The sequence below is a fragment of the Sebastes fasciatus genome, chromosome 3 (assembly GCF_043250625.1).
Source record: "Sebastes fasciatus isolate fSebFas1 chromosome 3, fSebFas1.pri, whole genome shotgun sequence".
Classification (NCBI taxonomy): domain Eukaryota; kingdom Metazoa; phylum Chordata; class Actinopteri; order Perciformes; family Sebastidae; genus Sebastes; species Sebastes fasciatus.
The window spans coordinates 40,147,629-40,168,980 of record NC_133797.1 but is presented as its reverse complement, the minus strand read 5'-3'; the positions used below and the strand labels follow the sequence as shown (position 1 = coordinate 40,168,980).

The 21,352-nt window shown below is 38.7% G+C and overlaps 2 protein-coding genes across 2 annotated transcripts in view; both read left to right on the top strand.

The window, feature by feature from the left end:
• mfng (MFNG O-fucosylpeptide 3-beta-N-acetylglucosaminyltransferase) overlaps positions 1-21,352 on the top strand; it is a 513,815-nt gene that overhangs the window by 398,190 nt on the left and 94,273 nt on the right. The gene's annotated exons all lie outside the window — the stretch shown is intronic.
• Positions 17,408-21,207, top strand: LOC141765070 (snake venom serine protease BthaTL-like). Its single transcript, XM_074630921.1, has 6 exons — positions 17,408-17,560; positions 18,622-18,817; positions 19,665-19,841; positions 19,940-20,001; positions 20,337-20,491; positions 20,625-21,207. Exons 1-6 carry the CDS (start codon positions 17,521-17,523, stop codon positions 20,775-20,777), a joined length of 783 nt encoding a protein of 260 aa, XP_074487022.1. The 5' UTR covers positions 17,408-17,520; the 3' UTR covers positions 20,778-21,207.

The window sequence follows — 21,352 nt, the reverse complement described above, 5'->3', positions numbered from 1 at the left end:
TATGAAAGGTTATTCTTCATTTATTGTGCTTTTTCCTACAAATGTCCAGCATCAATTTCTGTGCCAGTCTTTTCAAAATAAACTTGGTTAGGTTTAGGTAGCAAAAAATACTTAGGAAAAGCTTGTGGATAAGTTACGTCACACTGGAAGTGGTAAGTACGGAAGTTCTGTGACAAAAACTACTTAGTTAGGATTAGGAAAAGATGGTGGTTTGGGTTAAAATAACACCGGATGTGGCGTAACTTACGTATGGAAGTTACCATGGTTGACTTCTGGTTTCACACGGGACATGAACGCCGGTCTACTGGGTGAAAGTGTTTTGTTTTTTGACCCATCCATCCACCCCGACCTCCTCCCTACACAGCGCTCAATTCCCTGTATACTTCCTTGTTCATACGTGGGTTGCACACCAATTGATTTTGTGGGATATATATGAATTACAGTGCATTTGCTTTGGCGTATTGGTGCATAACATAAAAATAGAAAGAGAATATGTAATTATGAATAAAAGTAAGTACAAAAATCAAGAAACATAAATATAGAATAGAAGAAAATTACAATAAAAATAATAATAACAATGTGTACAATATATCTTAATTAAAATGAAAACTGTGCAGAAGAAACTTACAATGAAAATATGAAACAAATACTATAAAATATGTACAATATCTAGAGCTGTGCAGTTTTTAGCTGTATTTTTAGAAATTGGCAAACTTGTTGAAGGAATGTGTAGTATCTTGGAGCAATGAGATGAATGGGCTACAAGCACACATTTCCACAAAGACTGTCTCATTTGAAAGATGCTATCATCACATAAAAATTCTGCATGTACTTTAATTAGATTTGGATGTTACATTTCTCTCGGAGCCTCTACGCCACAATAATGAGATGATGAAAGACAGACTGAATAAAAACACCTTCCCCTCATAAGCAAATCATGTAGATTACGCATCTTCAGCTCGTAAAATGAGGAGAGTTGCAATTATACGTGTAATTTACAATCAAATTATTATTTGTTTGCAGGATGAGCAAACAGAAATCAAGTCGTACGTTTGCATCAGTGAAAACAAAAAACAAACCTCTTCCTCCTCCGTGTAGCAAACTTTCTCCATTATGCAAATATGGTTCACACTATTTAACACTGATTTCATTATACAGACATATTTTAGGCTGGAAATGTAAATACTCAAAAAACAAACATGCAACAACAAACACACACACACACACACACACACACACACACACACACACACACACACACACACACACACACACACTGGAAGGAGGGAAGTGAGAACGCATAAAACCCTCACCCTTACCCCCTCCTCTTCTTTACTCCCACCCTCACCCCCTCCTATGTTGGTCACCACCTGTAACTCCAGCCCTCTCTCTCTCTCTCTCTATCTCTCTCTCACTCTCTCTCTCGCTCTCTCTCTCTCAGACAAAGCCTAATTGGTGTGTGGCTGTATCAGCAACTCGGCAGCAGACTGTTCGACCCGCCCTGAGCCTCGCTGGAACCAACCTACCAATTAACTTCTTATTATCCTGACAAAGGGATGCTTTGGCTTTAGATCTGTGTGTGAATGGGAGACAGAGAGAGAGAGAGAGAGAGAGAGAGAGATGGAGGAAAAATGTGTACTTTTATGTGTGAGAATGAATGCATAGCTTTGTATGTACGTGTAACTGTTTGTGTTCATGATTGTGTGTGAGACAGGAAAACAGAAAACCTCTGCATGCGTTCATTTCTTTATGTGAATAAACGTGTGTGTGTCCATAGGTTGAGGGTGAAAAGTATATGAAAAATACATGTTATACAGACTTTATCCTCACTGTCGTCATCATCACTGACCACTAACGCCTAGTTCACACTACACAACTCTATCCCTGATTTTCCACTCACCTGGAGCTCTCAGACAAAAGCCCCAGATGAGAGGCAGATCTGCATTGGCTCGGCACTCGCACATTGTTATGTGTGAACTGTTCAAAGACATTGCAGACACATCCCATGATATCTAGCGTGCTAAATATCTGGACCTTTTGGGGAATGTGTCAGGAAGCTATACAGCCAATGAGAGCACAAGACATGGATTGAGAGGAAACCTGTAACAATAGGAACTTTATGTTGCATTTGCAAGTGGCAGTTCATTTTCGAATGACACCAATTTTGGATCCATATGTCCTTCATGTTGGACTGCCAGTGGCCAAAAGCGAAAAACAAATGTCAACCCGGTCTCACAGGAAGGTGCATAAATACCATGATATTGCACCGACATTCCGCGTGTCGTACGCATTTTAGACTATTTGCGTGTTATTTGTACATCACACAAACGTCCACAATTTAGGCAAGAAAACCACTTAGTTAGGATAAGGAAAAACGTCATGTTCAGGCTTAAAGTAAGAATTTAAACTAAGTGAAACACACTACGACTTAACAGTACACACTACGTAAAAGAAAGTCACAAACGTTGATAAACAATATGTGACAATCGTCACGTGATAATCATTACGTAACAATTGTCACATGACAAACGTCACTAACGTAACTTACAAAACCAAACACCAGTCAACATCGGTCTCACACACGGGGCTCCTGGTTAAAAGTCTGGTGTTTTGTCGGGCCCATCCACCAAAACTTCTCCTAACATCTCAGATACTACCTCAGCAGTTTAGTTCTGCAACCTGTTCCATCCTGTAACAGCTCCATCACCAATTACCTCCAACTTTTCTGCTCACTTGCAGGTGATCTCAGATCTCTAGTCATGTACAAAGACATCATCGGGGTTCAGCTAATTTGCTTAAGTTTTGAACACCACTTTCTGACACGTTGCTGTTAATTTGATGGGCGCTATCTGAAATGCATCCTGTCCATATTGAAGCATTAAACACTTGTACTGTATCCACACCAGACTCTGCGTCCCTGTGCATACATAGCTTTGGGCTATTCATTAAAAATCTAGCAGCCTACGTGCACCCTCCGTCAATTAAACATCAAGCAGACTTTGCAGACGCGGTCAGTGTGTATTGAACATCTAGACTTGTAATATCTTTGGTCAATTTTTCAACATGTTGGAAATTTCATATTCCTTGTAACCGGTACCTAAAGTATCGGAGCATTCAATCTAATAATTTACTGCTTTCATCATATTTAATCCTGCTGAATGAGATTTATGGAGGTAATAAGGTACATTTCTACATCTTTTGTGACTTCTGCTCTATCCATCATTCTTTCACTTTTTATCATTTTTAAGCTTGTTATACATCTCTCTTTCCCCTCGCTTTAACTCCATCTATCCCGTTGTTTCCGTGACTCTCTCTACCTTTATGTTTCAGTTAAACCCTGATCTACTCTACTTTGTTGTCTCTCCACCTTTCCCCTTTTTTATTCTTCTTCCTCAATTTTGCCTTCTCTCCTTCATCGTCCTTGTCCTGCTTCTTCTCCCCTTTTTTTCCCCTTCCTCACGTGTCTCCCTCTTTCCATCTTTCCTTTCACATTTCTGTCTCCCTTCCCGTCTCTGACCTCTGCGTGTCCATCTCCATTAGGTTTCTTCCAGCCCTTCGTTCTTCATCTCATACACTTGCCTCATCTTTCTGTTCCCTTCAGAGCCGACCTGACAGCTTAGTTCTTCACTGCCTCAATCTCTCTACTCTCTCAGCTTGTATCAGACTCTCTTTGCTCTCCCTCTCCTTTCTTTTTGTTCTTCTGCACCTCTGAACTAACATCCAACATCTCATTTTGTACTTTATAGCACCTTGTTCAATTTATTGTGTTATTTCTTCACACACAAAATTACTGTTTTTTTAATATACAGACTTTCTACTGTATGCTAACAACTTTGGCTTTAAAGTGTTGAACAGTTAACACATCCAGCATGGCCTTTGTAAGGTTTATCGTTGTGGCATTCCTCGTTATCACGAAGTATTTTGTGATCATTTACAGTTTTTCTCGTTGGCTTTGGCTCAATTCTTGAGTGATAATTATTTCGAGCTCAAATCTCTGAATAATTAGTTTGCTGTTCACAACAGATTATAATTCCTCATTCATTAAAGCAAATTGCACGTGTTTTGGCACATGTGTGCAAAGAGTCAGTGCAAATGTCTACAATTTGCACAATAACCACTAGCACATGTCTTACTGATCAAAACTGATGAGTTGACTCTCAGTTTTGATCAGTATCGTCAACTTCTAAACTTTCTTTCATCGTTTGAGCCGTCACATTCAAAATGATCCATTAATTTATCAAAATCTGTCAGACACACATGTATATTCCATAAATATCTATATGACACGGTATTACGTACTGTGGGGAGGTACAGCTTGTTGTTTTTTACTGAACTACCGCAGCTTTTTTCATTGTTACAGGGCTTATAACTGTTTTTTTATTGGCATGGATTTTTTATTGGCAAACATGAAACAGAAATCTCGGCGTAATATCTGATGCAGATCTCTGACTCGATGCTCAAAGTAAAGGCAGTTGTTCAGTCATGCTTCTTCCAGCTCAAAAAGATCTCTAAAGTCAGATTCTTTTTCATCTCCTTCCGATTTACATAAGGTTATACATGCTTTTATTTTTTCCCCGCCTAGACTACTGTAATGCACTTTATGTTGGTATCAGCCAGAGCTCCATTCACTGACTCCGACTGGTGCAGAACGCTGCCGCCCGAATTTTAACAGGCACTAAGAGATACGAACACATCACTCCTGTGCTCGCCAATCTACACCGGCTGCCCGTTATGTTCAGAATTGATTTTAAAATTTGAATGATCACTTTTGAAGCGTTAAAGCGTTCCCTTACATCAGCGAAGTCCCTTCTAAAAACTATTTTTATAGGAAAGCATTTTTGAATAAATGCTGATGCTGGCTTTTATCATCCCTGTCTGGCCATTTTATTCTACTTTTTAAAATGTATTTTATCCCCAGATGTTTCTTGTTTTTATGATCCATCTGTTGTTTATATTTTATTCTTTGCTGATTTTTTATTTTTATTTTTTTTTTCTGTTTTGTTGATTTTTTTTTTCTTCTGAAAAGCACTTTGTAACATTGTTTAGAAAAGTGCCATATAAATAAAGTTTATTATTTATTATTATTATTATTATTATTATTTTGTGGCAAAGTGACTTTACATGAAAGCTCAAAGGTTAATTTTCTGTTTACAGTACTTGTGACACATTGCTATACAGATACATCTGCTGTAAACACGAATGTGCATATCTTGTTTCTGTGTACTACAGTATCGTACAGGATTGACTTTTCCCAGTAAACTTTGACCTACCGTTAAACAGCTCATTGCGATAGACAACAGCATTCAGCTGGACAAAACTGACATTCTGGTGTAGTACAGTAAGAAGTCAGTGCCAATGTTATGTGCCGTGCTGTGTTGCATGTGTTTTTGTGCCCTCTCCTCTGTCTCCTCAGGTGCCACCCTCCCCCCCTGCGCAGCTGCAGTGGATGAAGGTACGCAGCCTGCTGCTGATCAGCAATCAGGGCGGAGTATAAGAGAGCAGGAGAACAGAGCAGAAGTTGCCGGTGGGCCAAACGGCAGTATCGAGTGGTTCACGCTGTGTGTTTTCGTGGTTTGCGTCGACAGTGGTTGACTAGTGTGTGCTGGATACAGCAGGGTTAATTGCAAAAGAGTTAAGCTGAGTACTCCCTGATTGTTCGCTGCCTCTGTGGAGCAGTAGCTTTAATTTGAGTACTTTAAAATTGGTTATCGCGTTATTTGTTGAATTGTATTATTACATCACACTTTCTGTTAGAAAGTAGTTTTAAGTTGGTGTTTTGTACACTTTTCATTCTTATTTTGTAAATAAATTCTCATTATTGTTTTGCACACAATCCGTTGCCAGCTTCTCTCACTGCTGGGTTTGAAATGTATTGTTACTCCCTCCATCCCCTGGACCCTAAAAGGGAGAACGTAACAGTCAACAAAACAGAGATTTGTATATCAGAAACAGACTGCCATAGTGGAAAAAAACATCTAATCATTTTGATGGCTCACACGATGACAAAACAACTTTTCATTTTGGTGATATTGACCAATTTACCGACACAATAACTAGCTTTTGAAGCATGAATGAAGTGTTTTGGGTGAGTTACTGACATTTGCAAACATGCAACAGAGTTGTGATGTCCCATTAAACAGTTGTGACAAATTGCACTCACAGTTTAGAGAAAGTTAAGACTTGAGAAAAACTAACATCAGATTATCTTCTAAAAGACCAAAACAAACCAAAATGACATTGATGGATTTTTTGACACGTTTGCAGCCGTTATTGACGCTGAAGCACTCCGAGGAGTACTTAAACAAAAACAGAAGGATAAAGGTGATGTTTGTACGGGATAGCTCGGGCCAGGGGGTCTCTTCTTGTCACAAACAAAATTTAAAAGCTTTATTGAATGGCTCATTTTGGCAAATTATTATTGTGCAGAGCTGAATCGGGCTGCTAGCCAGGTGGCAGCGCCTCTTAATTGTATTTGCTAAACAGCTGATTCCAGCTAATACAATTCTGCTTTGAAGAGTCATCTATAATGTGCTCTGCATATATAGGAAGTTGTTGTGCTGATCTAAATCAACTCCAGATGAAGACAGAAGGGTTGTGGTGGTGCCTCAGGCAGACAGGAGATGCCATAGGTTCCTTTTATATTTTCCTCTCCGATGCTTTTCATCGATCTGATATCTGAATGTATGAGCTGGATGTAAAGAAAGCTACAGCAGCCATGCAGAGAAAGCTCACAGGTATTGTGATAGACATGCCGTGCTGCATGTCAAATACATGAAAGTAAGGTTTTGGCTACCAGAAGTCTAGAAGACTCAACATCAAACCACAACAAAAGACATTCATATAATATCGAGGCTTCTCCTCCCGCAGGAGCTGCTTCACTTCAGCGATCTGCATCTTCAAACATAAAGGAAGCACACCTGAATGGCTTGAAAACATCTGCTCTGGTTCTGTGTGTATTTTTTTTTTTATAAGCAAGTCAATATATCCTTTCACACCTCTTCCTTATTGTGAGGGTGTGAGTCACAGCCCGACAACGGACTTTTGAATATTAAAAGATCAGAATGTGATACTCAGCAGTGATAACCTTATAATAAAATGAATAATCTATTTCACAGCCAGGGGCTAAATGAGTTAAAGGCTCAAGGCCAGAGGAGCTCTCAACTCATTCAATACATAAAAGATAATAAAGTCATATGATATCTGCGGTGACAACTGATGGTGGCTTCAAATGAAGCTCGTGTTTACAACATGGGAAGTCGTGTACACGATATGCTCGGCGTTCAGGTGGTTAAGTCGTGAGAACACCGCTGCTAAGCAACGGCAATATTAACGTTACTGTCGGCGTCTAGAAGCCACAGAGGCTAACAGTTTAGCAAGCTAGCGAGTGGTTAACATAATGCAGGAAATGCAAAGGAACAATGACAGAGGAGAAAGATGAGGCCGTTGGGAATATCAACATTTTCCTCAGACATATTATAAAATAGTGAGCCGAGTTCAAATAATCCTGGACATAAAACTTGGCAATGTGAAGTTCAGAGTGATTCACCAAAACTGTGAAAATGACTTTCATCGACACTGATTAATTTCACTTTAACCCTACACATGTGGATTCTCTGTAAATAACCAACACAGAGAGCAAACTAAACATACAGAAGCTGTTTCCATTCAATTTTCAAGCAAATTTTTTTAACTGGTTTGGAGCAAATAAACTTGGCTACAATGTAGGTTGGTCAGTAGTTGGTGCTACATATGGCCATAATCCGCCTAGTAAACACAGTAGAAGAAGAAGTAGAAGTTGTGAACCAGCAACAAAACAAGTCAACTTGTCCATCTAACCATGTACGAGAGGAAAATGGAGAGAGGTCTTTAGGAATTTGTTTTGGCCTTGTTTTGATAGTTCTTTAATGTCAGCCAGTGTTAGCCGTGGTTCATGTTGTTCGGAGACATATCCGAGAAGACGCATCAGTCATGTGAGTTAAATGTTTAATGTTGGCAAAGGCGTTTCCGTAGTCTATTTAGTGCATCAACTGTTGTTGCACTGTTGTGCATGTTTAATCAAATTTTGCTGTTTCCATACAGCTTTTCTAATGCGATAAAAATCTGTGAATGGAAACACGGCTACAAAAACCCTGATTAGGAATTGTACTACAAGGGGCTACATACAGTCTTACCATCATGAAAAAGGTTTTAATTTATAGCTATAAATCTTACACCCTAATCCTAATATGATAAATACAAACTCACCGTATGACATTTTAATGAAAGTAGGATTGAAGATCGTATGACATTTTAATGAAAGTAAGATTGAAGGGCTTTATGGACTGTCGCCTCTTTGCAAGAAGGTGTGCACGTTCTCTCCGTGTCTGCGTGGGTTTCCTCAGTCCAAAGAAATGTGAGTTTAATAGACTGGAGGCTGCCTCAAGGTGTGAATATGAATATGATTGGTACAGCCTCCTGCCACCCAAAACCCTCAAGCATAAAGTATGTGGGTTAGAAGATGGATTTTTTTTTTTTTTACAAATTAAAATTCTCACAGACATGATTTGTACAACTTTTTTACAGGAGTGTAACTGTCCCACATTATGACGGAGTATTAGGGCCACATTGAAGGAAAAAAAAATCTCAGATTTTGAGAATAAAGTCGTAATATTACAAGAAAAAAAATTGCAAATTAATGAGAATAAAGTCATACTTTTTCTAGAAAAAAGTCGTAATATTATGAGAATAAAATCATAAGTGTACGAGAAAAAAGTTGTAATATTAAAGTCATAAGTTTACGAGAAAAAAAAGTTGTAATATTATGAGAATAAAGTCATAAATTTACGAGAAAAAAAATCATAATATTACGAGAATAACTTCACGAGAAAAAAAGTAATTTCCTCCTCCACAAAAGAGGCAATTTTCCCCAGTTCCGTGTAAACAGTTTATTGCACAATCTTTTCAAGGTCCTGATACTGATGATAACGTGGTGCTTATGTGTCAAAAGATTAAGTATTTGGATATTTGTGAAACCTAAAGTATAACTTCACAAGATGCTCCACGTTCCTCATTTTCACACTATTTCCTCTCTAAAATAACACGTAAAAATTACTAATTTATAATGTTACGAATTTTTTTCTTGTAAATTTATGACTTTATTCTCATCTCAGATCATTTTTTTCCTCAATGTGGCCCTAAAACTCCGTCGTACCACATATAGCACGTATGGTTCTAGTGCTGCAATAATTAACAGCCGGAACACGCTGACCACTGCTTGGTGAGATGCTAAACCTTTTGTTGTAATCTCCCCTGTCCTGTATTTGATCATCTATCAAAGAGGAGGGGGCGTTGTGCATGAGGATGACAGTGTACCTACTGATTATTGGGTGTCTGGTAGGCTAATAATGGGAGTGGTAACCAGAGAGCAGCATCCACTGTGGCTAAATAGTGATGGATGAATAGGTATTAAAATCTTGTATCAATTATTAATGGCTTCCCTCGTTATAAATCACCTGTGAGGCTGCGTGCTCGCCTGTTTGTGTGTGTGCTGAGGGAGGGCTCTCTTCATGAATAATGAACATTCAATTCTCACCTCGATTTCACACCTCTCAGACTCATGGGAGGGGTGTGTGTTTGTGTGTTTGTGTGTGTGAATGGAACAGATAAAAGACGGAATACATGGTGTCGATGTGTGTGCGTAAGACGATGTGCATGTAAGGGATAGAGAAAATGCATTAAAACGAGATCAGTCTTGGTCAGAGTTATTATCCATTTATGTGTGTGCGTGCATGTTTGTGCAAGCCTCTAACTATGCGTCAGTCTGAGTACTGCATTATTGAGACGGCGGGTAAGAGGCGGGCTGAGCTGCTACCTACATCGTGCTCTTGCGATTATGTTTGGATTTGCGTCAGAATGATGGATTCCCAAATGAAGAAGATTCGTCTCCTCGTTTCAACTTGTTTCTCCTGCCGGCGGAGAGAAACACACACCGCCGCCTGCCACGCTGAAAGCCCATTATGGAATCAACCACTGCTGGTTACAGCCTGCCAGGGGATCCAAGAACATATCTATGTCATTTCCTTCTACATAAAAACACCTATTTGATTCTTTTGTTGTACATCACTGTTTGCTCCTTCTTTTCTTCCTTGATTCAAGATTCAAGTTCTTTATTGTCATATGCATGGATGAATTACTGAACGGGCCTACCGGGCACAGGTCAAGTGTCAGGGGCCCCTCCTGGCCTTCACCTACAAAATGTCGCTCAAAGAGACGTGTACCAACCAGGAAGAGACCAAAACTACTACAAGGAGACACAAGACAACTACAAAGAGACACAGAACGACTACAGACATAAATATAACTACAAAGAGACCAAAACAAAAGAGACAAAAAATGACTACAAAGAGACACAAAGCAACTACAAAGAGACACAAAGCAACTACAAAGAGACACAAAACAACTACAAAGAGACAGTGAATGACTACAAAGAGACACAGGACGATTACAAAGAGACACAAAACGACTACAGACAAAAAGTAAATGAAGAGACCAAAACAAAAAAGAGACAAACATAACTACAAAAAGACCAAAACAACCACAGAGACACAAACCAACTACAAAGAGACACAAAACAACTACAAAGAAACTCAAAACAACTACAAGGAGACTCAAAAAGACTACTATGAGACTCAAAACAACTACAAGGAGATTCAAAAAGACTACTATGAGACTCAAAACAACTACAAGGAGACTCAAAAAGACTACAAAAAGACAAAATAACTACAAAAAAACATAAAATAACTTCAAATAGACTCAAAACAACTACAAAGAGACATAAAACAATCACAAAGAGACTCAAAACAACTACAAAAAGAGACATAAAACATTTATGAAGAGACTCAAAATGACTACAAAGACACTCAAAATTACTACAAAGAGACTCAAAACAACTACAAAGAGACTCAAAACAACTACAAGGAGACTCAAAAAGACTACTATGAGACTCAAAACAACTACAAAGAGACAGTGAATGACTACAAAGAGACACAGGACGATTACAAAGAGACACAAAACGACTACAGACAAAAAGTAACTGAAGAGACCAAAACAAAAAAGAGACAAACATAACTACAAAAAGACCAAACCAACTACAAAGAGACACAAAATGACTACAAAGAGACTCAAAACAACTACAAGGAGACTCAAAAAGACTACAAAGAGACAAAATAACTACAAAAAGACATAAAGTAACTTCAAATAAACTCAAAACAACTACAAAGAGACAAAACATTTACAAAGAGACTCAAAACGACTACAAAGAGACAAAATAACTACAAAAAGACATAAAGGGTATAAAAGGTATTTGAAGGCAGCAAATTGGTTGGTCTGTTTTTCACTCTTTAGGAAAATGGAGGAAGGCCGGTCTTTTGTGTAGTGGAAGATTTTTTTTTTCTCATTAATTGTCTGCAGAGGACGCCTGCATGCTCGTCCATTCTTCCCACTCACACTACCAACTGTCCTCAAGTACAACACCATTGTTATCCCTTCTAGGGATGTCACGAGAACCGATGCTTCGGTACCAAAATTCTGAAAACGTGACGGTAGTCGTTACAATCAGGCTCACCAAATGGCGTATGAATGACAGAGCAAATGGGGGGATGTTCCTGTATGACTGCATGTCTCATAGCATGGCTACTCCCTTAAAAATGATCACATCATGTTACCAAAAACTCCTCATGTGTTTCTTCAACTTAATCACATAAATGAATTACTCCTTTAAGCCACTCTTCAAATAATCTAAATAGTCTCTGCAAAAAGTAATAAAGTCAAACTGTTTTTCCTGACAATAATGGTACTTTCAGCTGAAAAGAAAAAGTCATATTTGAAGTTGAATCTGACATGCCAGGGTCATTTTAATCTCCTTGGGGCTGTTTCACACCTCTCCTGTCTTTTGCACCGCGAAGCAGCTCCATGTCTACATCACATCAGATGATTGATGATCTTTGTGGGGGAAACTAGATTCTGGCAGCCGTAAAAGCAATGCGATTCAGTGTTGGGGCACAAAACAAGTGCGCAAATGAAAGAAGTCATGCACGAGATGGTGGAAAATAGAGAAAAACAGTGGAAAACAGTGATGAAGATGTTGCAACTGCTGCAACAATATTACTGAGCCACTTCAAAAGTGTTTTTGCCACTTTGAATTGTATTGAGTTGTTGCGTGGCACATTATCATTGCCAGCTGTCTGAATTAATGTTGTTAATATATGTCACATGCAAAATGTGTTTTTCTTCATCTCCGAATTACTCTCTCTTGAATAGACGTCACACACATACCGGATTAATAAACACAGGAAAGAGGCCATGTGTCTAGAAGCGGCCCTTATGGCACCTAAACAACATTTCCTCCCAATTAAAACTAATTAAGCAGCTTTTACAGTGGCACTATGTGATACACTAACCCACCAGCGTCTCATACTAAGCTAACATACCCTAACCTCCTAGCATCCACCATTAGCCAGCACATTAACCCCATGCTGTAGCAATGCAGCCTGCAGAAGTCAGTGGCTAAGTGCCAATAATGGCACTTCAAAATAATAATCAAGAGTCAAGCTTGATTGTAATGAATACAGTTTGATTCAGTAGACAATATGCCTTTATATACATTGCTGTAATAAACATGAAGACTTGAGTGCTCAAAACACGCCAGTGAACAGGAAGCAGCAGCAGCAGCAGTGTGGAATATTAAACAGCACACTCATTTATTAATGGACTTCAGCATGTCTGCGGAACATACAAAGGCATCCCAAGACACCGGCATGACAGAAAGGAAGAGCCGTTTGTTTGTGTTTTTCAGATAGAATATTACAAGATTGCATCAGTCTTGCGAGAGCTGCTTTAAAGGAAATTCAGTGTTTCCTTCACAAAAACGCTCCGTGTGTGACGGCTCCACTTCTTTTAAGTGTAGAAAAAAAACAAAAAACAGAGAGCTCAAGGGGCAGCGTCAGTCAAGCTTTTTAATCACTAAAACAATCAATCCAACAGTGTTCATTCATCCTGTTATATAAAGATATATGTCTAATTGTTTGCTAAGCAAACCTTTGTGGTAACAAAGGAGCTCCTTAAAAAAATTGTTCAGTCATGCTGAGCAACATGTGCATTGAAAAACATCCTTGAGGACTTTCTCCACTGTCTTGGTGGTGCGACGGTATCTGGCTCTACTCGCACTGAGCTTCGTAGTCAAAGAGAAGAACAATCCCCCTCGGACACTTTTTATATCAAAACACACAAGCCTAATTGGCCATTTATATAAAGTTTAAGTTCAGGACCAGGCAGCAACCTCCCGTTCTGAGAAGTGAAGCCAATGCTGAAGTGCCTTAGACCTGCATTCTTTCTAACAGCCAGCAGGGGGCGACTCCTCTGGTTCTAAAAGAAGTCTGATTGTATAGAAGTCAATGGGAAAATGAGCCTACTTCTCTCTTGATTTATTACCTCAGTAAACATTGTAAACATGAGTTTATGGTCTCAATCGCTAGTTTCAAGTCTTCTTCAATACAGCATGATGTTCATTTAGTAAATTATGGTCCCATTTAGAGTCAAATAGACCATAAAGCAGGGGATGCTTTAGGGCGGGGCTACCTCGTGATTGACAGGTCTTTTAACGTTGAGCTTTAACCCTTTCACAGTGTGCTTTCAGTTCATGAAAGTTAATTGTAACATTTTGGTCACCTGAAAATATTCAGCGTTCGGTTGTACTCAGCTCCTCCCTCTCGCGTCACTTCTGGTCAAAAACCAAGTTAACTTACTTACATACTTATTTTTTATATATATATATAACAAGTACTAAAGCATTTTCTCCATCAGTGATACCACGAGGAGCTGCAGGTCCTTCAGTCAGTCCTCCCTCCTTGATTTCACCAACTTTATATATAAGTAAGTACGGCTGTCAATCAATTAAAATATTGAATCGTGATTAATCGCATGATTGTCCATAGTTAATTGTGATTAATTGAGAGATTAAAGGGAGATTTGTCAAGTATTTAATACTCTTATCAACATGGGAGAGGCAAATATGCAAATTATTGTATATTTATTATTGGAAATCAATTAACAACACAAAACAATGACAAATATTGTCCAGAAACCCTCACAGGTACTGCATTTAGCATAAAAATATGATCAAATCACAACACGACAAATTGCCACAATGGCAATTGTTCCCTATCTTAAAGCATCTAAGGCCTACAATAGTAACAGCTTTGCACATTTTCTTTGGGGGGGGATGTTTTTCCTTGTGTGGAGCATATTTGTGGGAAGTGACGTAGTGACATTTGCTGCATAATATACTCACTAATTTATGCCATATTGCTTGATTCCCAAAAGGCTTCTTAAAAACAAGAGACGGTCAGAGCAACTGACGTAGTATAAAGAGCGAGAAAGTCTGCGTAGGGCCGGTGGGAGGGGAGGATGGACGGGGTCAAACAAACACAGGACTTTCACCAGAACCAGTCAACGTTGACTTATTTACTGTAGTTGTGTTACATAAGTTAAGTAACTTAACTATTGCCAGTTACATAACACATTTTACGTAAGAAACATACTTATTTGAACCCAAACGTATGTATTTTAAACCTAACCAATTAGTTTATTTTGAAAAGACACTATGCAGAGCAGAAACTGCCATGTTTGAAGCGTATAGGGACACTGACCAAGCGTCGGTATTTGACGAGTTGGGAGTGAAGATGTGTCCACTAATGTGAATCTGTATGTGATCATGAATGCTGCAGTTTCGGGACCACTGAGGAGGAAGAGGATGATATTGTCTGAAAGCATCTGGTTGAATAGCTGATGAGCATCTTGGTGATTTAATTCACTTTTATGTTGAATTCTGCCTTGATGCAACGTTTTGTACTACTGTTTGAAAGGGTCTTTTGTTAATAACTAACATGTCTCGGAGCTCTGTTTCTAATCTGTATTCGAGCGCATGAGGTCTCTGTATGATGAGTCTATCGATCCCTCTGCAAAGAAAGAGAGTCATGTGGTAGGAGGCATGAAAGTGTCTCTCGATTCACTCTGTAAATCAATGAGACACACGACGCAAACATTTTATGGAAACTAATCAGGCTACAAGTAAGAGGTGTGTGTGTGTGTGTGCGTGCGTGCGTGCGTGCGTGCGTGTGTGTGTGTTTTTCAATATCTTAATTTAAATGTGATCGCTGGCTCTGCTGTGTTTTCTGTCCGTCTTGGGTGCTCAGAGTATTTTCATATGTAACTGTCCTCTGCAGATTAAACAGCAGGTTTAATGTCACTTACTTAGTAAAATATTCCCTCTCGCCGTTGGCTTATCCAAACAGAGGAGCTCAGGTGAGGTCTGTTAATTCATAAAGTTTTTACTGGCCTCATGGTGTGATAGTACGCCATATTTTAATAAACTAAACGTTATCACACTACGGCTACGTTGTCCGTGCAGAGAATGTAACCAAATGACAATTTAAACCTCACTATCTCGTTTACACAACGATCTTTGTGTTCACTGACATTTTAAAATCGGGGGTGACCTAACAGATACGTTAAGTATAATGTATATTTTGCTTATTGTATTAGGATGTAGTCTGTATTTCCAGGTAATATGTCAGGTATTGTTCTGTTCAGTTTTGATCACACCGACAGTTCACTCAAAGGTAGTGAGGAAACTCTCTCTCTCTCTACAATAAACTAAAATCTATGTGGATTCTTATTTATTTTAACTGAAGAATGCAATTCAAAGATGAGAAAAGTGCACCGAAGCACTGGAGGAAAAGACTATAAACTGATGAGGGTGATATGGTTCAGTTCATAGCCTTTATCAACTAACTAGTCAATCATTAACTTCACTACATCTATCCTGGACCTCCTCTCTCTACTCTAGTCTTGTCTAGGATGTTTAGAGGCATGCAGAGGTTAAAGTCTCCAGTATTTCACAAGAAGAAACAGCAAACCTTCTTCTTCTTCTTCTTCTTCTTCTTCTTCTTCTTCTTCTTCTTCTGTACAATGACTGATCATTTCTCATATGACAGGCTATCTGGTGCTCTTTGTGCTTTGATACTGCATAGTGTGCCTGAATGTGCACATGCATTTGAGAGAGAGAGAGAGAGAGAGATTCCTCACTACTGCTGAGTGAACTGTCAGTGTGATCAAAACTTATCAATACAGAACAATACCTGACTTATTACCTGGAAATACAGACTACATCCTAATACAGAAAGCTGTCAGCAAAATATACAATATACTGTTTCTGTTAGATCACCACCAATTTTAAAATGTCAGTGAACACAAAGATCGTTGCGTAAACGAGATAGTGAGATTTAAATTGTCATTTGGTTACATTCCCTGCACGGACAACGTAGCCGTAGTGTGCTAACGTTTAGTTTATTAAAATATGGCGTACTATCACACCATGAGGCCAGTATAAACTTTATGAATTAACAGACTATTACTGCCTCACCTGAGCTCCTCTGTTTGGATAAGCCAACAGCAAGAGGGAATATTTTACTAAGTAACTGACATTAAACCTGCTGTTTAATCTCCAGAGGACAGTTACATATGAAAATACTCTGAGCACCCAAGACAGACAGAAAAAGATATATATTTATATAAAATGAGGAACCACTATCCACCTACATGTAGTCTTTAGTGTTTTTGCATCAGAGCAGCAACGTTAGAGTTCAAATGAGGTTAAATTAGCCCAAATTTGACTTGTGAACTGTCAGAGCTCCGTCAGAGAGAACAGCCTCCACACACACACACACACACACACACACACACACAAATGGCGTTAGTTAATAAAGACCATGAACCGAGCTATATCACCTCCCCTCATCAGTTTATATGTTCTGGTATTTGATCATTTAACATTTCGTCCCTCTGCAACTCACCACTGTTTATTAAAGGTTCATTATATTTCATCATCATCTGGGAAAACTTGAATGTCCTGCTTCATATCCAATAAATATTCCTCTCCACTCACATTGAATAAAATAATACAACCTCATATACAGGAGGTTAGAAGAAAGTAGAAGAACAGAGCTGTTTGGTTTTAGAGGAGGATCCTAACGGGGTTCTGGGGATGTTTCTGGACAAAGATGAAGACGTTATATGAAGAAGTGTTTTAATAGACCTACAGTACAGGTATACAGTAACAACTTAACTTAATTACTTTAAAGGAATTCCTCTCAATTAAAATATTGACTTAAAGCCATCTTTAATGAATTTCTCCATTATATACTTAAATAATATCTGTGTTCTTCTACTGGAGCACACGATGATGTCTGTTTCATGTTGGTCTAATCTGATGCTTTGTTCTTCTCTTTGGATATTGTAGTGTGTGTGTATTGTAGTAACTGTCCTGTCGTCGCTTTAACTTTGCATACGTGCAGACCTTTGTAGCCAATGGGGTTGTGTTGATAAACCTTCGTGAGGTGATTGGTGGCTCGAAGGCCAACAGGACAGTGTGAACAGATTTAAAAAGGCACCACTGTTCCACCAGGAGGACAGTCGTTGAACGAGATGGGTGTCATGACGCGTCTTCTCCTTTTGCTGTGGGTCGGTGAGTAGTCACCTGTTGCTGCTTACTTTAACCAATCTATGTGCTTTGACATAGTTTTTATTTAAATAATGTATTTTGAGTTGAGGTATTCCATCAGAAGTGCTGTTATTACACCTCTCATAGGGTGTTAAGATACTTTTAAATATATAAGCAATAACATTTTAAAATCAATTTTAAAATGTAAAGGAAGCCAGTGTGATTTGATGTCTTCTTCTGATGCTCATTAATATCCTGTTAGCTGAGTTCCAGATCATTTGGAGGTGTGAAGTGACCTCTGACTGAACAATGACAGATGCTTCTCAGTTGTATTGGGTGTTTTCTGTTTTCATAATGGCTCTCGCCTGTTTCTTTCTAGAGAAGCCAGTTAAAATAGGAGGTATGATGGAGCTCTTAGTGATGAGGGGCAGATCCAGGGGTTGAGATAGCAAATGGTTGATGGCATTAAGAACACAGAGAAGTCAGGCCCTACAGGGAAACTCAAACGGCGCTGCATGCTACAAATGTTGTTTCTGTTTACAGTCTATTACAGTAAAACTTATCCTACTCTCCATTCTTCATCCCCATAGAGGAATCCATGCAATACAGACGTGTCCTTCTCTTTGCTGTAATAAAATCTTGGTTTATGCTAAATAATTAAATAATTAAATAGATAAAAGATACTTCAAAGACAATAGTGATACATATGTGCTTCCTGTTGTTAGTGTTGTTTTAGGTTGTGATGTTCTGAGTGACAGTGTTTCTGTTAGGAGACAGATGGTGTCAGTGTAGTTGATCCTGAGATGTGTATCAAGTGTTTGGTTGGATGTGAGATTAACTGTTGTGCTGAGTTTCATGTCAGTAAAGAGAACTGAACAGTTTTGAAAAAGTGAACTCATAGAGATGTGTGTGTTAACTATTGTAAAAAATAAACCTGTTATACTGGGCTTCCATAGGAACAATCAGACAACTTTTATCACAGTTCAACATGTATATTAACAACTTTCTGAAGAGTGGATGAGTTGTTCTCTACAACAACCACTGTTCTAACTCACAGTCACCTGGTGGAGGACTTTCTGTTTCAGGTGTCACAGCGAGCACGGTGGTGGATCTGCAGAAGAGAATCATCGGAGGTCGAGATTGTGGACCAGCTGAGCGTCTGTACCATGTTGAAGTGAGACAGTATAGAGCTTTTCCTGGTGAAAATTTCACAATATGTGGCGGCACTCTGATCAGTAACCGGTGGATTCTGACTGCAGAACACTGCTGGAATTCAGAAAGGTAAGAAAGGCATTAGTTAGGGCGCCTGGTTAGCTCAGTTGGTAGAGCGGGCGCCCATATAACAAGGCTCAGTCTTAACCGCGGTGGCCCGCGTTCAAATCCGTCCTGTGGCCCTTTCCGCATGTCATCCACTCTCTCTCTCTCCCCCCTTTCCAAGACTCTATCCACTGTCCTGTCAATAAAAAATGCTAAAAATGCCCCCAAAAAATAACTTTAAAAAAAAAGAAAGGCATTAGTTATACTTAGTCCGTTTTCATATTAAGAACGATTGACTCGTACGGTGCCAAAGTATGATGGCCCCCCCTCCCCAGTCCCCAACCGCTCAGCTTTCACATTAGTACGGTACGGAGTGTTCACACTAATCAAACAAACTCGTCTTTGGGGTCAAGGGTACTCGGATCCGGGCCCGGGACCCATCTCTTAGGACCGACTGACCCATGTTCGACTGCTGTTCACATGGAACCCTTTCTCCACTTCGGCCTTCAAAGTTCTCGTTTGAATATTTGTTACTACCACCAAGATCTTCCACCCGCTGCTCTCTCTCTCCCTCGCTTGCTCGTTGAGACGAGGAGGAGTGGCCAACGTTGAACGCCGGTTGTTCACAAACAGCAACAGACAACTTTTACATATTATACCTTTAGATGAAACTGTCACTCATACATTTGATAAATGTCATGAAGTCCTGAAGCAGCAGTCAGTAATGGTGTGATGAACTATAGCATTCCCATAAAGAAGATAGCATTGATTATGTTCATGTTCAGTTGGTACTGACCTATTCAAATATGATATTTATTATGTATTTACAGTAATTCAGTGATGATTCTCTTTAACCTTTACTTATTTGTAGGATTATGAAAGCAGTTTTAGGTATCCATCCAGGAGATCAAGAGACACTGGAGGACATCACAGCTCATGACCACAAAGTCCCCTTTTATGGGATGCATGACATCATGCTGCTGGAGCTAACTAACCCTACTCAGATTCAACCTGTTCGACTTCCTAACTGTAGTAATCCTCTCAAGATGTGAGTTGTGATCTTCCCCCTTTAATAAGTCTGAAATCTCAACTCTTCAGGAACTCTGAGATAAACTGTTTCTTTTTGTTCTTTTTCTTGTATTTCAGAGGTGATACAGTTGAGATTGCAGGTCGTGCAGCCAAAAGTCTGCGCCCTAATAAAGAAAGAGGTGAGAAGATCTTGATTATTTTACAATTATCACAGTTAGTGTTTGTTTGGTAACACTACTGACACATATTTACATTAAATACATATTAATTTAGTCTTAAATGTTTGCAGCTTCTTAATTATATTTCTGTATATACAAAATAAAACAACTCTTTTCAAACCACTTGACACATTTATCTGCTTTTAATAAATCAGATAAATAACCTAATTAAAAGATGATGTTTGATTCTAAAAAAATCTTGGTGGAATAATTTTCTGTGTGCAGGTTAATTAGATAATAATGAAGCTTCTTGATTTTTTTTAGTAAAGAAACGTTATTTTTCTATTCTCATCTAGAACCTGGTATAGTAGATGTTCTCCAATGTGCAAACACCACGATTGTCAACCGTCAGGAGCTCAAAGACCATATGAAGAAGGGCGACCCAGATATGTTCTACTACGACCATCAACACTGGCAAAGTTACCAACGTCCTGGAGTGGATGCAAGCGTAGTGAGTGGGCATGGCTTCTAACTTTATATCTTTTCCTCAAGTCATTACATGTTTTACAACTTTAATATAAATGAGTATTTCAATAAACTAAAATCAAAGTTTGTAACAAACAATATATACCTCTCTCTCACAGGGTGACTCTGGTGGAGGAGTGATGTTCAATGGTATGATTTACGGTGTCAATGCATTCACCGGTAATATTACCCATGGCACTGTTGCACCAGTTGGATTCATGGACGTCTGTAAATACATGAAATGGATTAGTAATACAACCGGTATTGCCTGACCCTGAGTGGGATGATAAGGGTGTGTTATACTATGAAATGTCCTGTCATTTAACAGGAATTTCTCCTGCATTAAGAAAATTGTTGTTACTCTAAATTTGCAATTGATATATTTACAATTGATTAAATGTTAAACTGTTATTTGTAAGAGATTTATAGTATCTGAGTTACAAATTACAGATTCTTACTTTCAAACTTATTCTGGTAAAAAAAAAAAAAAATTTACAGTTTTATATACAGTTTTTACAAATTTCCCCATACTGTATGTAAACGTAACAGATTGTGCATGCTATTATACAGTGATTGTATTGGGAAAACTATAAGGTGCCAAATATAATAGTCTGCTTTTCTTTTCAAAATACTGATAGCTGTGATAAACATGACTTTTTAACAAGCTTGTGTCAGTTTAAATAAAATGAAGATGATTCACAATCATTACAGATTGTTGTTTTTCTTTCAGTGTCACAGAAAAAGTACATCAACAGATTTCTGCACAATTTAATACTCCATTAATCAATATCTTTAAACCTGTTATAACTGATTGTTTTTTGGCCATGTGGGGGCAGCTTCTTCTTAT